The sequence below is a fragment of the Triturus cristatus genome, chromosome 7, assembly GCF_964204655.1.
Source record: "Triturus cristatus chromosome 7, aTriCri1.1, whole genome shotgun sequence".
Classification (NCBI taxonomy): domain Eukaryota; kingdom Metazoa; phylum Chordata; class Amphibia; order Caudata; family Salamandridae; genus Triturus; species Triturus cristatus.
The window spans coordinates 1432872851-1432888278 of NC_140590.1; the positions used below are offsets into that span (position 1 = coordinate 1432872851).

Consider the following 15428-nt stretch of genomic DNA (forward strand, 5'->3'; position numbering starts at 1 on the left):
CATCTGAAAAACATACCGTAACTGAATTAGCACATATTTTTCCAATATCTAAAATAAATAGGGCCCAAGAGGGGAATGTCTCTACCTGTCGCAATGATTGACAGGAAGTTAAGATTCTCTTGAGCAGAATCCCTTGCCAGGTATGTGGTTAGGCTCCCCAGATGGCAATGTGTCATTGCCATTCAGTGCCAGGTTAGGGATGTTTAAAATGTCAAGTCCACCATCAGTGGCGGCTCGCCGAGGGAGTGTCGCAGGGTGGTAGGGCAGGGTGGGGGAGGGGCAGGGGGGTGGTGGACTCGGACATACAACAGACAAGAGTAAGGCAAGTAATTAAATAAATAAAACTATTTACCTTGCGCTCGCTGCATCGCCAATTCGGCGATGCAACGTGCGCAAGGTAAATAGTTTTATTTATTTAGTTGCTTACCTTACTGTCCGTCGTATGCCCGAGTCCACTACCCCCCACCCTGCCCCTCCACCACCCCTCCCCACCGCCCCGCAGCACTCCCTTGGCGAGCCGCCACTGTCCACCATGATAATTGCAGAGGGAATGTGGATATACCTACGCCACCCTAGGGAACATTGTCTCATGTTTATATTTTGCAATAACACGTTACAGTTTTGATTTCAATGAGGAGCTGAAGGTATGAGGCATTTCTACCAAACTGATGTTAATATTGTATGCTTTGTGAGGAGCCCAAATACATCAGTCATGGGCACGATCATTACCAAAAGTTTGAAAAGTTGTCATTGTGTGAGATGAGGTTCTCTACAGCCATGAATGGAACAGGGGCCTTTATTCAAGCAGGCCTGTAATTTCGGATTCGACCAGTAACAGTAGTTAATGGCTGATACTGGAACAAGAAAACTTGTGAAATCAAGGTGGGAATGGGGAATAACCTATAGGACGCGGTGTGGAAGCATCAATTCCTATTGTTTTTTCCATTTGTCATGGGTTGACACATAATGGACCAGTATTTATGAATCTCTGAAGTACCAATACCTGTGGTATAGGCACGTCTGGGTGTTGGAATGTAATGGGAGACTTCTACACCAGATTTAAATAGGTCTGAGCATTGCCAATTAAGATACAAGAATGTAAGAGTTTTCTGAGATGTCAACAGTCATCTTGAATTGAGTAGTAATTTTTATCCCAAGAAGGTGAGAGTAAAGTGTTGCTTCAGAGACATAAGCATTTCCATCCTTTTGATCCAGTAAAAGAAGACTGCCTGAAGTATAGGATTCACTTCTTGGATGCTGGGGCGGAAGCTCCATCAGCCACATTAATTGCCAGGCATGCTTTGATATTTGAAAACTTGCTGCACGTGAAGTCGACAACCAAATGCCGTTGGCCTGCTCTATTGGGGGTGATTTTGATTGGTATTTTTAAGGTCTCACCAGACTTCGCAGATCCAACCCTACAATAAAAAAAGATAGAGGTTATGGTTAATATCTTACCTTTGAAAGATACAACAGTAAGTGCTTGTTTCTGAGAGCAAATAAAGAAAACAGGTTCCATGAAAGTACATTGCACAGAAAAGTAATCAAAACCAAAGAGTCCAAAGGATGATAGTTAAGACTTGGTTGCATAGTTAGCTGATCATCAGTGCCGAAGCAGCAATGCACACCAGGAAGTGTTGTGGCATCCTCACTAGGATACCACAAGTCCTGACCAACAACCAGAAAATATTCGAGCTTGCAAGTCTGAATACTGCAGCCAATTCACCAAGCAACCTACAATCAAATTCAGATCCATGGGCTTGGGGACAGCCCTTATTGTTTCCCTACAAGTAATTGAAAATACGTTCTTTAAGTCCTTGGTTTCCCTACCCCAATCCTCTTTGAATTATATTTACAGATTGAGTTGGATTTACCTTATATTACTGACTCGATGAAGTTGGCCTCAATTCTCCTTTGGTGCTCCATTTGGAGGCGGGACACTCTATTCTTAACTCAAAACATTTTTAGAGACTGCCTAAAATTGGAGAACCATGGTAAAATTAGATGGCTAACCTATGTAGAGCGGGAACTGACTAATATGGGACAAGTAGAATTATTTAAAGACCCACTATCTTGCAAAAGAATATCCAGGGGAAAATTGGTGGATATTTTCACCAAGAGGGCCCAATATTTTAGAGCAGAGAGGAACTATACCAAACAGTCGGTTCTTGCTTATCAATTAGTCCCGCCCTGGTAGATGGTGGATACTCATATTCAGTGGATATTCCGATCCCGGAACACAAGTTTATTTTAACTCGCTTTCGCCTGAATTTCCTTCCACTAATGTTGGGTTTCCCCTAAAAAAGATTTAAACACTCTTATTTATTACACTGCCCTTGTGATGGGAAGTCACCTCAGTCTGATCTTCCATTTAATGTTTTCCTGTGGTTTTCATAAAAAGGAACAACTGGAATACATTGTTCCGATTTTAAAGTGGTGTAACCTGAGACAGTGTCGAGTAGCATTATACTTTTTAAAGTCATTGCCCGATCCCCTGGTTTGCTCTGCAGTGGCACACTTCTGGTGGCCATGCATGGGCAATAGGAAACAGCTGGATCTAGATCCTAGATGTTTAACTTGTACTTTTAGTTAACTTAAATTTTAACCAAACTTATATGATTTTATGCATTTGATATTGTCCATTTTGGGACATTCAAGATGTACACCGTTTTGAGATCTGATAGAGGATGAATTTGGAAATGACTTTCTGTCCATTTTATTGGGTTTGACTAAATTGCTTTTTATGTACTATTATGATCTTAATTGTAAGGATCGAATAAAGTTTAGAATGAGAATGAGGGCCATGTCCAAGTCCATCTTGTTAGGTAAATCATTTTTGTGTTACTCCATTACATTTTCCCAAAGAAGGCCATCTCAAAAGTTTGGATGAGTATTTATTGACATGAGATTCAAACTTCGTTTTATGCTTCACATCTTGTATCAGTAAATAGACCCATTGGAGCAAGCAGCAGATATTGATGGGTTGGTCATTCCAACAAACCCATCTTGCTTCTCTGATAGGGTTTCACTTATTCTTAAATTCTTCAGCTCCTATGATTTAAGGAGTGTGGAAAAGCAGTTCCTCATCTTAACCCTAAGCCTCAGTGATGGCAGTAACTTGTACAAATAATATTTACTTCATTGAAGTTCATAAAAAAGAAAGAAATCAATCAATCAATCAATCAACAGCATTATACAGTGCACAGCTACTTCAGGAGAAGCGTCCTGGCACTCATAGCAAAGGGACTGAGAGTAACGCTGGACAGTCAAATCTAGATTTGGCCAAAGTGCCAGGTTTTTAATTTTCTCTTAAAAGAGTGCTCTGACTCAGTCATGCTGAGGATAGTTGGACGGGTGTTCCGAAGTTTATCACTCAGTACTGAGACAGATCCACCACCCTGATGGACTTTGGCAAACCTGGGATTGCGCATAAGTTGATGGTGGTTTGATCTCAGCAAATTCTCCTGTTGGTCCAACCCAGTCTATTTTTCAAATATCGAGGGCCCTTGCCTGCAAGAGCTCTGATTGACAAGCTCAGAGCCTTGAACTTAATTATTTTTGCCTCCTGAAGCCAATGTAGCCGCTTAAGATGTGGCGAGATATGATGGCAAACAGGGAATCATCGGATCAGCCTTGCGGCCACATTCTGTATGATCTGTAACCTGTGGATCAGAAAGGCGGGGAGATCCACATAAAGGCTGTTTGCGTAATCCAACCATGATGCCACTAAGGCTTGGATTACAGTTTTCTGGGAATCAGCCAGGAGCAGGTGTATCAACTTTCTGACTGATCTGAGCTTTAGGAAGTAGATCGAAGAGATCTGCCTGATCTGGGAGGTGAACGAGAGCTGGGAGTCAAACCGTATCCCCAAATTTGTCGCAGATGAGGCCAGTTCAGAGGGTGAACTCAATTTGGTCGGTCAGCACAGGTTAGCAGAGGGGGGACCTTCTTGTTGAAGAAAATAACCTCCATTTCATCTGTATTCAACTTTAACAAGTTTGATTCCATCCATTTGACCATGCCTTATATGCAGATTTTCAACTTGACAACGGCTGCTTCTGAGTGTTCTCGAAATGTGACCACTTGAGTGTCGTCTGCATAGGATACGACCTTCACTCTCTAGGATTCAACAAGTGTATCCAAGGAGGCCCAATAGAGGTTGAAGAGCAGAGGACTAAGAGTGGAGCCCTGAGGCACTCCAACGACCTGGGGTTTGGAAGAGGAGGAAAAAGAGGGGAGGAAAACCTAGTGGGAGCAATCTCCCAGGAATGATCATATCCACGACAGAACTGTGTCCTGAAAGCTATAAAGTCTTAACCTATTCCGCAAGGTAGAGTATGCCACCATCTTGAATGTTGCCAATAAGTCTAGCAATACCATCATAGCAGCAGAGTCAAACATGAATATGAGACTTAATAGAAAAGAATTAAAAAACTCACAAAAATGCAATCATATGAGCTCATGATCAGATGATGAAGTTAGTGATCATGTCCTTCTGCAGTCGACCATGGTTTTGGGCTATAGCTGAGCTAATATCTAAGAAGTGACCTTTGTGTCTAGCAATTTTGTTGTGATATGAACTAGAAACAAGGCTTATGATGTTTGAGGAAGATAGTCAGCTGCACGTATCTTTCTGGGGAAATCCATTATAGTTTTTGATTTCAGCTACTTAACCATTCTTATCGTATGGTTGTTTAGAATTAAGCACCTCTTTGGTCAACTGTCCCATCAGCAAATCCTCTAAATCTCCCTTGGCTTTTCTAAAGCAAGTTCAGATGGATTTCTAATTTGTATGTGTTATAAATAAAAGCCAATTGTCCCCTCATTCCTTATTCTAATTGGGTGATACTGGCTTTCTGTTTCTGTCATACACACTGATCCAGATGCAGTGACCAATTCTGTTCTCAATGCCACCTCCACCTCCAGGCAATTTAATACTACGTTTGTTTTAACATACCTCCTAGCCATTCTCACATTGGAACCTTAACATTTCCGCTACTTCCCCAATTTAGGAACCACTTCTTCCTGCCTACCTACACCACATTCACATTTACTAACTCACCATTTTGTATCTTGAAGTTTACTTTAAGAGCTAGAGGATGTTCATATTTAACCTAACAGAGGTGGTCTCTTTTGTTGTAGAACAATGACTTCTACTTTTTTGTCCTGATATTGCCACTTTTGTTGGTAGCAAAAATACTTGTGACATTTGATTATTTAAGCCTATTTGCCCAGTCTCCATATCTGCAGGTGCAGATGCTTTTCTAGGTCAGGTTTCTGTTTTTCCATCATATGCAATTTTTGTGCCATCATGAAAGAGTGTCATCTCAAGCAAATATTCAAGTTTACTTACACTGCATCTCAAATGGAAATATGTGCTATTTGTGGGACAGAAGAGTATACCACTATCTTTTATGAAGCAGCAATTTCCTTGATAAAGCTATACTACTAACCCTGAAAACTGGTTGTTTAAGATTGAAGGCATTGGTCTGAGTAGTTCCTCCTTGTAAATTTACATAAGGTGTATTTTCTTTTTTTGGAGTGAGAAATGATATAAACTCTAATTGCTTTCTTACTCTAGAATATCAATTTCACATGGTGGGCAGAAAAACAATCAATTGCACACAAATAACTCCTACAAATACCCATTTGGGCATATATTAGGTTTTATGCAGATGACTTCATGTTTCTGTGGTACAGCAGTGTATGAAATTGGTGACTTGACGCCACGGAACCTGCATTGAAGTATCTACAAATCTAACACTTAAGCAGTTGATCGAGCAACATAAGATTTAAGAAAAAAGCATAAAACACTTGATTACTTATGTCTGAGTAACTGCTTTGATTCTAAAATATTGCTGGAATTCTTGAATGATATGATGAGGGGTGAGAGGAAGCCAAATTGTAAATCAGTAGACCGTTTCAGAAAAATGCAGCGTGTTCTGTGTATTTTTAGATGGAACCAGTATAGTATTTGACCAGCAACTGGTTTTACCTATTCTTGCCCACGGACAAAGGAACAGACATTGGGCAACTGGACTGTGTCTGTTTCTTCTGTTTTCCATTTTCATACCCTTCCATTGATCATTGCTATGACCAATCAGCAGGCCATATACATTTCGCTGCTGCCTCGGACTTGCAGTGTGTGTGTGGTACTCAGATATCATTGTCAGAATATCATCTGATATAAATCTTCTGTTCTAAATATCACCTGCAAAAATATCGGCCTATCAGAGTTGATAATAGGAAATCTACATCCAGTGGTGAGACATTTCGGTAAACAATGTTTAGGACACACTATTTGTGTCAAATTATATTTCATTGTAACATAGTCTTACATACAACTGCTTGTGGGGGCATTTGTAGAAAAGCAAAGGCAAAATACCTTCGTGGCAGGTGGATTAGAGAGGAATGGTGAAAAGTTTCAATTTATGTTTTTTATGCAAAGTTTTACACGCACACCTAAATTTGATAAAACATCTCCTCTCCTCTCACTGATAGAACTGTCTTGTCTGGTCATGGAAATACTAAAACACATAAATGGCATTGTATCTCAGCTCGTTGGGAAAATCCACTGAGGAAAGACCTTAAAAGATACGCCATAGTGTGTCTCTTATTTGGCATGGAATCTGCCTTTTTAATACTTTAGCGGAATTAAATTGGCTCCTGATGATGACCTGTATTCGCTAGTATTGCAGCATTTGGAGTATTAAACCATCCATATATCAATATTTTTCTTCTCTTTGAGCTAAACTGTCTGCTGATTTTTCTTTGCCCCCATTCTTTTTCTCGAAAGCTTGAAAGAGGTATTTGCCAACATCTATAATCTTGATCGGTAATATATATTTTTGATCTGCTTTTCGTAGGTATACTTGATCAAGGGAAGCATATATTTAGGCATGTCCTAGAGCTAGCTTTAACTTTGTTGACAGTTTCATACAATCGAATACATTCATAACTTAAAGGTTACTTATATATATACCTAGGTGGAGTTAACTTTTTCAGGTTTTTCAGGTATCAGTAATTTAAAGTGGAACCTCATCTCCACTGACCTCGCCCTGGCAGAGGTCCCCCGCATCCGCAGAAGCAGAACAGGAGGGAGAGCTCCCAGTGAACATCAGACTCTCTCCAACCCTGCACACCTTCAGGAAGGACCTCAAGACCTGGCTTTTCAACTGACCCGGAGCTCCCCCCCTCTCCCCAGCGCCTTGAGACATTCACGGGTGAGTAGCGCACTATATAAACCCCTGATTGATTGATTGATTGATTGATTGATTGATTGATTGATTGATTGATTGAAAGCAATGGTACTTTCCTTGCCAACAGAAACCATATTTTCCACTATGGGTAAAAAAAACTAAAAAGAGTTTCCAAACTTGTTCTAAATACTCCCTTCTGCTAGGAAGCAGTTGCATTCTTTTACATTAGATAACATGAGTGTTTTTTGTGTACATTTAAATTGGTTTTATTGCAAATGTATGCCTATCATGTGTAGGTGCTAGCATATTTTCATTGTTTCTTCTTTTTATTTTTGGCATATGCCTGCAATAAAATAAAAATTGCACCAGATATCCAAGGTGGGCCCTATTAGCTTTGCCAATGATTCTTTAGCTGGTGGCCTAGTATTAAATGGCTGGACAGTTTCTTCCACAACTAAAGATACAAGCCTGATTAATGCATTTTAAACATTAGAATGATAGAACATATGTTTCGAGGAGCAGCAACGGCCGTTTTGGCTGTTTTAGGTTAGCATTCCAGAATGGCTGAAAGCCATTTACAATAGTTAATTTAAAAAAAAAAAAAACAACTATGGCTAACACAATAAGTTAGCATTCAACTTTTAAAAGCAAGACCTCTTGACTCAATCAGTATTAGCAGAATCTCATTTTTTAGCTTCTCCTTTGTGTACAGCCAAAGCAGAAATCTTTTTAGCAATTGAAATTTGGATGCAGATTTGTTAGAGGCCATTCTTTGGTACATTCCCTGAGTTGTTGAGCATTTGAAGTGCTCAAGGAATAAAGTGACTGCAGTTGCATCCGTGATAACCTCTCAGGTATAACATGTATGGAAATCAGACCTTTGGGCTGGAAGAAAATGTGGAGGCAACCTGAGTTGACTGGTTGCAACACCATTTTACTAGTAATGTCACTCTGCTTGACCTCCTATGCAGATATTTCAAACACAATTATTGGTCATCCTTGGAGCTCAATTAGAAGACGGCGGAGTTCTCTAAATAGGTCACTTTTAAACCTCTGCCTATTGCAATATGTCCGTGCTCTGCAGTTGTAATACCAAATTATTGGGAAACATGTCTTAAAGAATCTGGCTTCAATGAGGAATTAGTATCTTGAGAAGAGCACATGGTCATGATTCAAGTGATCATCTTTGCATGGGCATGCTCCATTGCGTTAAACCCTCACTTCTGAGATATCTTACTATCAGCAGGCTGCAAGTTTGAATGTCGACAAGGCCAATCCAATCTTACGTCTGTCTGAGGTTGATGAACTGATGATCATTACATCAGGAAACAATGGCACTTGTTATTTACAGTGCTTGGAAATGGAAAAAGAGTGGTATGAAACAGAAGAAAAAACTATTTATTATCAATCTTAGTGTGGGGAAGCTAGAAGAATCCCCCTTCTACTTACTTCATGGTCAAGACCTCTTTAATAAGGCCACTGCCCTCTGCAGTCAGCACACAGTCAGTAACCTCCTTTTGGAGCGGATTGGTGAAGGAAACCTCCACAGTTGACTCCTTGTTCACCATGAGCGGTTCTGATACCTGGGGAAAGCAAAAAACAATGGATTACATATTTCCTTTACTCTGATTGGATGTTTCCTTGCTGCCTGTTCACCTAGGAAGTAACAACATTTGGTTGGATTAGAGACCTGTTACTTCATTGCTTTTATCACAATATACTCGTAGGAGGGCTAGGGCTTTGTGTCACAATTCATGAATTTGATTTAAATGCAGCCATAGGTTCGAGGTCAGAAAAGCCATTCATATTGGTTGGTGTTATTCACTTAAAATGTGTGTATAAAGTAAATACAGAGCATTCCCAAGCTTGGTTATGAGATCATTTCAAAAATTGCTTCCAACAACATACCAAAAGTATCCCCCTCTTCCCATTCATCCACAGCCCCAAACAGTCACCAGGGACATGCTATGGGTGGTTTTCTGAAGCAGTTTAGAAGGTTAACACCTTCATAATCATACCTGATATAAAAGGGGAAGGCACAGGTAATATTAAAGTAGTATTGAGGAAATAGTAGTATTTTAAAGTTTCTAAAAAAATCCAGAATACTATTTTGTGCATAAGATGGATTCATTTTCTTCTTTTTCTACATCTGTTTTTTATTTTTGAGACACATATATAACTTTTACAGCAAGACACATTTGGAGAGACATGTTAGTAGTACATTGATTACCTAGGTTACATCAGTTATATTGCACTCTAATAAATACCATTGTATTGTTGGTAGTTTGTTTTGAAAGTGATCTCACCAGGGCCCCCAGTTCATTCGGTGTTTCTTAAGACATCTGCGTGATTGTACACTCAGTTCAACACGATAGCTTAGCAGAAATTTCATCTAAGTCATTCTGCAATTGGAGGAGGGGTTTTAAAGCACCAATGGCGGGATATATCTCGTCTCACAACATGGCTTCATTTTCAAGGTATGAGTGCGAAGAGGTGCTTCACTCTTCATACATTTGAATTTAGCTGGGCCAGAACCAAGTTGAAAGTTTGACTTTCCAAATTTAAAAATAAATTTGTTTTAAAATCTCAAAATGTGTTCTAGAGGGGACCCTCTATATACACTATGTGAGCAAACCACTTTGCATTTCAAATAAGTCCTTCTCTCTATTACTTGCACATGTGACTCATGTATCAAAGGCAGGAATGGGGGAGTAAAGAACTGGAAGGTTTGATGTTATGCAAACCAGGTAAGAGAGAAAAGCAAACAATGTAATGTTTTAAAAGTACTGGTGAAAGTAATGTATGCACAAATGAAGAATGCTACTGTTAAGAACAATGTAATAACTATAGCCAAAACATCATAGCCACAATTTTTTCATATGTAATAGGTTAAAATATAATGTAGAACCCCGAATGAAGAATACCAGGTTGTTGACAACATGGCATTAAACCTAACCCAGACCATAACCCAAATTCTATGGGTCAACCAAATACTTTTCCATTGCCCACCCCTTTTCACATACACTACACTAATCAATTCACTAACCTCTGCCAATCCATTAACCCTTATCCTTTCTCTAACCACACCTTCTAATTCTAATCTCATCCCTTTTTTATCCACTACTTTATCCCTATTTCCAAACATTAGACCAATTTAAAATATCCTTATAGCCCACTACTGAGGGCTATACGTAGTTTAAAAGCCTGAAATCTAAGCTATGGGTCTGAGACACAGAGGAAGTCATGCAAAAAGAGAGAGGGTTTTGACATCTAGTATATTCTGAGGCAGAAGGGTGATGAAGTTATTGGTGCATGCCATTCAATGAGGGTAAAATAAATAGAAATACAAGCACTGAAATAGTGGAACCGAAGGCCTAAACCGGCAATTATTGGCCCACAGCCCTTCAGTGAATCTCCCAACATTCCAATGTTCTAATTAAGGTTACTTGAAAAAGAAAATGTGCATTGCTTTGATGTTCTTTTTCTTCCATTATTACCTTTCTACTTTGATTTGTTTCGGCTACATGTCTTTATTATCTATTAATATTATAGATCCGGCTAGTTTTCATCTGATAACTCTTCTCCCTGCAGTCACCAAGATTTTAGAAATGTTTTGTTGCCAGACAACTTAGTAACTATTTGGAATCAAGCCATCTTCCAGATGATGCCCCAGTTGATTTCAGGCCGTGCCATAGTACAGAGTCAGGTCCTTTCATAGTGCAAGGTGACATTTTAAGGGGGCTCTGTAAGAAATTGCATAACTGTTGTAAGTCTGCTCGACCTGTCAGTGCCTTTAACATGGTGGACCATAGCATTCTTAGTTCCTACATGTCTGAATGCAGTGTCAATAAGGAGGCTCTAGAAAAGTTCAGATCTTTTAGTCTGGAGAGATCTCAGTGGGATACCATAGGTAAATGGACGTCTGCACTGACTACAGTAAACACAAGAGTTCCTTAGGGTTCCACGATTTCCCCTTGTACTTTAATATGGATAGCAGACCTTTTTTGGATGTAATTAGGAGCTCACTGTATTTAAATTCTGATGATACTCAGGTTATCTTTCAGGTAGCTAACGCTCAGCAATTTTTTGTTTCATTTTCTGAATGTATCAACGATATCTGTAGATGGATTGTTTCTAGTTGGCATGAGATCAATCTAGATAAGAATGAGGTGCTGGACAACAATGCCATCTCATAGCAACTGGTTTCCTTCGCCTCCGGACCTTGAAGCCCACCCTAACACAAAAATGGTGGTCAAAAACTTTGGAGTTGTATTTAATGCGACCTTAAAATGTAAATAACAAATATCTTCTGTTGCATCAACCTACCACATCAGCTTGTGTGTTCTTCATTCCTTGCGTAGGTTTATTCTTTACCTTATATCGATGAACACTGGGAGAAACTCAGTCTCATCGTTAATTGGATCTCACTTAGATTATTGCAACTCCTCATAAGGTGAAGTGTGTAAATAGTAGGGTGTGCAAAATCAAGAGTCCCAAGCCATTATTCAAACTCCATGGTTCACCTCGCCACTGACTTTCCATTTAGATGATGATTTAATGTGTTGTATTTTATGCTTTGATGATTTTTTAAAGCAAAATCAAATAAAGCCTATTTGACTTGATTTGGCTTTCATTTTTTAAAAGGGTTGTTTTCATACCCATGTGCATTGCACATAAATGCCACCACAGAGATGGCCTCCTGTCAGGAAATCACACATTACATTGTAAGAGCCTGCCCAGATGCTTAGCTCTTTGAATTTCAATCTACGGCTGTCCCACATAGCCAGAAACCATTTGTTGGTGGAAAGATCTTCTCTTACTTGGTAGGTCGACACTATTATCATTATTATTCAATTTGTAATGCACGCAGCTACCCCAGAGTGTTTCCCGGATCAGGATAGTGCACAGGTCCAATGCAATAAGCTAAAATAGCCAGGTTTTCAGACCCTTACGAAAGCTCAGGAGGGAATTACAATTCCTTAAAGCTGAGGGGAGAGAGTTCCACAGTTTAGGGCCCAGATATGCAAAGCATCTGCCTTTCATGCAGGTTCAATGAAACCTCAGTACAGAGAACAGAGTTTGATTTGAAGATCTTAGGGAACGAGCCGGCTGGTATGAAGTCACCAGTTTCTGAATGAAGAGAGGTCCTAAGCTATGCTTGGCTTTGAACATAAAGCGCAATGTTTCAAACTCAATGCACTTAGTTATCCTCAGCCAATGCAGTTCCCGAAGCGGATGGGAGACTGAGGCAGATTTTGGTAAGCAGGAGAGCAGCCTAGCTGCAGCAGTTTTGCACAACCTGTAGGTGCTAAACCAGAGTCTTGTCAGCGCCTAGGTACAGCATGTTACAATAGTCCAGTCTGGATGTGATTAGGGCATGGGTAACCATTATTTGTGCTGCTATACGGATCTGACATATAATTTCTTTAAGCCATCAGAGGACTGTATAGCAAGTAGCAGTGACTCTAGACACTTGAGATTTCATGAAGAGTTTATTATCCATGAAAAAGCCCAGATTTATCACCAAAGGAGAAGGGTGGGTAGGGTTCCAAGGGACTATGGCCAATGTCTAGAACCCTGTAGAGAGGCGTTCCTACCCATCATGACCTCTGTCTTATCCCTTATTAAGCTTGAGGGAGTTTGTGTTCATCCATGTCAATATTTTGCTCAAGCCCAGGTTTAGAGGAATGAAAATTAGCTGAGTGTCGTCAGCATAAGAAAAAAGGGTAAGTCTGAAACTCTCCACGAGGTCTGCCAAAGGACGCACATAGATTTTAAATGGAAGGGAGCTCAAAGCAGAACCCTGTAGAACTCCTGAGGTCAGGGCTTGTGGCTTACAGCAAACATTGGTCAAAAAGACCTGAAATCTCAGTCTTTTGAGAAGGAAGCAAGCCATCTCAGTGCTGAATCTTCCAGACCCAGTGCTTCTACTCTAGCTGACAAGATTGAATAGGATACCGTATCGAAAGCCGCACTCAAATCCAATATAATGAGTGCAGAGGTGCTGGCGCCATCCAGGTGTTCTATTACATGTCCAGTGACACCCAAAGGGCGGACTCTGTGCTGTGTTCAACCCTGAAGCCGGATTGCGAGTGATGGAGAAATATTTGGGCCTTAACAAACTAGCTAAGCTGGGCATTTGCATGTTTCTCCAGAATTCTGGAGAAGACTTTTAGCAGAGAGATGGGATGAAGGTTAGAAAGATTGGAGGGATCCAAGTGGGCTTTTTTTAGAAGTGGGAGGATAGTAGAATGCTGCCGACCCTTCTATCAATCAAAATTTGAGAAGCTCCAATATCGTAGTAAGGACGGTAGTGTCCACTATTTTATAATCAGCTTCCTGACCTGTCTTGTTGTAGGAATAAGCTTAATACTGTTCTCTTTAGTCTTTAACTTACTTTTATTACTCATGCCCTTCACATAGGTCCCAAACACATCAAGGTGCACGAGCATTTAATATATTCCATAACAGAATTTTATGGCATCATCGTTTTCATTTAATGCTAGTGACTGCACCCCAACACATAATGAGTTATTTTGGCATTACCTTCTACCACAAACTGGAAGGAGGCATTTTATGGAGATTATAGGGCCTCTGTGGCAAAACAGGCATTCAAGCCAAGGAGTCATTTACCATGCACCTGTGCTCATATCTCACCTTCACCAGAAAACTCTTTCTGCCCCAAAGTACTCAAGTATGAGATTTTACTTTTCTTAGCAGACAATGGGGAAACTGGTGGACAGGAATTGAGTAAATAATATGCCTGAATGTACTTTTACATGTTAAAAACTACAGACTGATTGCATTTTAGTGCCCAGAGTCTCATGTCCCACTGATAGCCATGATTTACCACCACTTTATCTTCTCTTCAACTCACCCTGGCTTTTTCTTTAACTGGAATCAATATTCTAAAAAGCCTGCTTCTGAGATGATGTAGCCCTGTAGTTGCTGGACACTGCCTGATGTTATGCACTGTACCACTTTTATGTGTATGCAGGAAATAATAGTTGTGGGATCTGTTACTGATGGGAAAGAGTGAACCCCTAAAAAGCAATAATCATACAAAGATCTACTGCTACTCAGTAAATACATATTTTTTATACCACAGGTTTACCATAGTTTAAATTTCATTGCATAGTGTTTTTGCATGAATCCGACTTATTTTTCAAAGTTGGCATGTTACCAAATTCCACGTAATGGCTAGCACTAGCTAGCCACTGTCTTACTTTTTCCCAATTGAAGGCTTCTGGCATCAGTTCCATGAACTTTGAACCCAGTGGGTTAACTTCCTTGTAACATCCTGCTGTGGGCAGTTGTTTCAACTTTCCTTCACTGTGTTCAGGGGCATGGAGTTTGTTATATTTGATAGAGAACCACATTTTTTCCTATTCCAATACTAAGGCTTGAGAGACAATATATCGATTTTTCTAATTGCACACTGGTCTGTCATTGCACTTTAGTGAGTCAACAGATGGTTCTCCTAGGACTATCAAATAAAGGTAGAAAGGGCTAGCAGATAACACCCCTGGCTTGTCTGTTGCTACCCAAACAAGTTATACTTTCTTTCTCTCATCCCAGGGACTTTGAAGGCAGAGGCAGAAACAAAAAGTGAACAGAGCTCTAAATATCCCTTTACCAATCTGTAGTATTACATTCTTGTTATTCAGCTAGCTGCTCAAAATAAAAAAAGATGTTGGCCAACTCTGCAATAGCGTCAAAGGATTTAGATCCTTTGACAAGAAGTCACTTCCACTATTCCTTACATTTTGGTGAATTGACATCCAGGGTTTTCCCATTTCCACACCACAGTACGCAGTTGTATGTATGTCAGATTATCGAGCACAGAACTATCATCCTAGAAAATTATTATGGACAAAATAACAAGTACCCAAATATTGTCGTGGTATGTACATATGGGTAAATACAGATTACGATTCTTATCTACACATCCACATAGCTTGAAGATATATTTGTTGTGAAGATTGATATAAGTTGAGTTAAATTTATAGTAAACAGATACTTACCTTCATATACATACCTACTCTATTTTATGGTGTTGACATTTAACACACAAAAGGTGATGGGAGAATGCTTGTAATAGGTCTAACCACTGTCAATCGCTCGGGGTAGAAGTCCAACCTATTGTCCTTTTCCCTACCATGCCACCTCAGATTAGACCTAATCATTTGCAAAGCAGTCTTGACCCTGCTCCAGTAGGAACAGTCCAGC

General features: G+C 39.9%; 1 protein-coding gene across 1 annotated transcript in view; it reads right to left on the reverse strand.

Annotated features, from left to right (window-relative positions):
* Nucleotides 1-494: 494 nt before the first annotated feature.
* The window catches only part of LOC146812156 (protein-glutamine gamma-glutamyltransferase E-like), a 37046-nt gene continuing 22112 nt past the window's right edge, over nt 495-15428 (reverse strand). Inside the window, exons 4-5 of the mRNA XM_085614559.1 lie at nt 8649-8782; nt 495-1418 (exon numbers count right to left, since the gene is read on the reverse strand). Of these exons, the coding sequence (XP_085470685.1) occupies nt 1244-1418; nt 8649-8782 (309 nt within the window). The 3' untranslated portion in view covers nt 495-1243. The remainder of the gene's footprint in view (nt 1419-8648; nt 8783-15428) is intronic.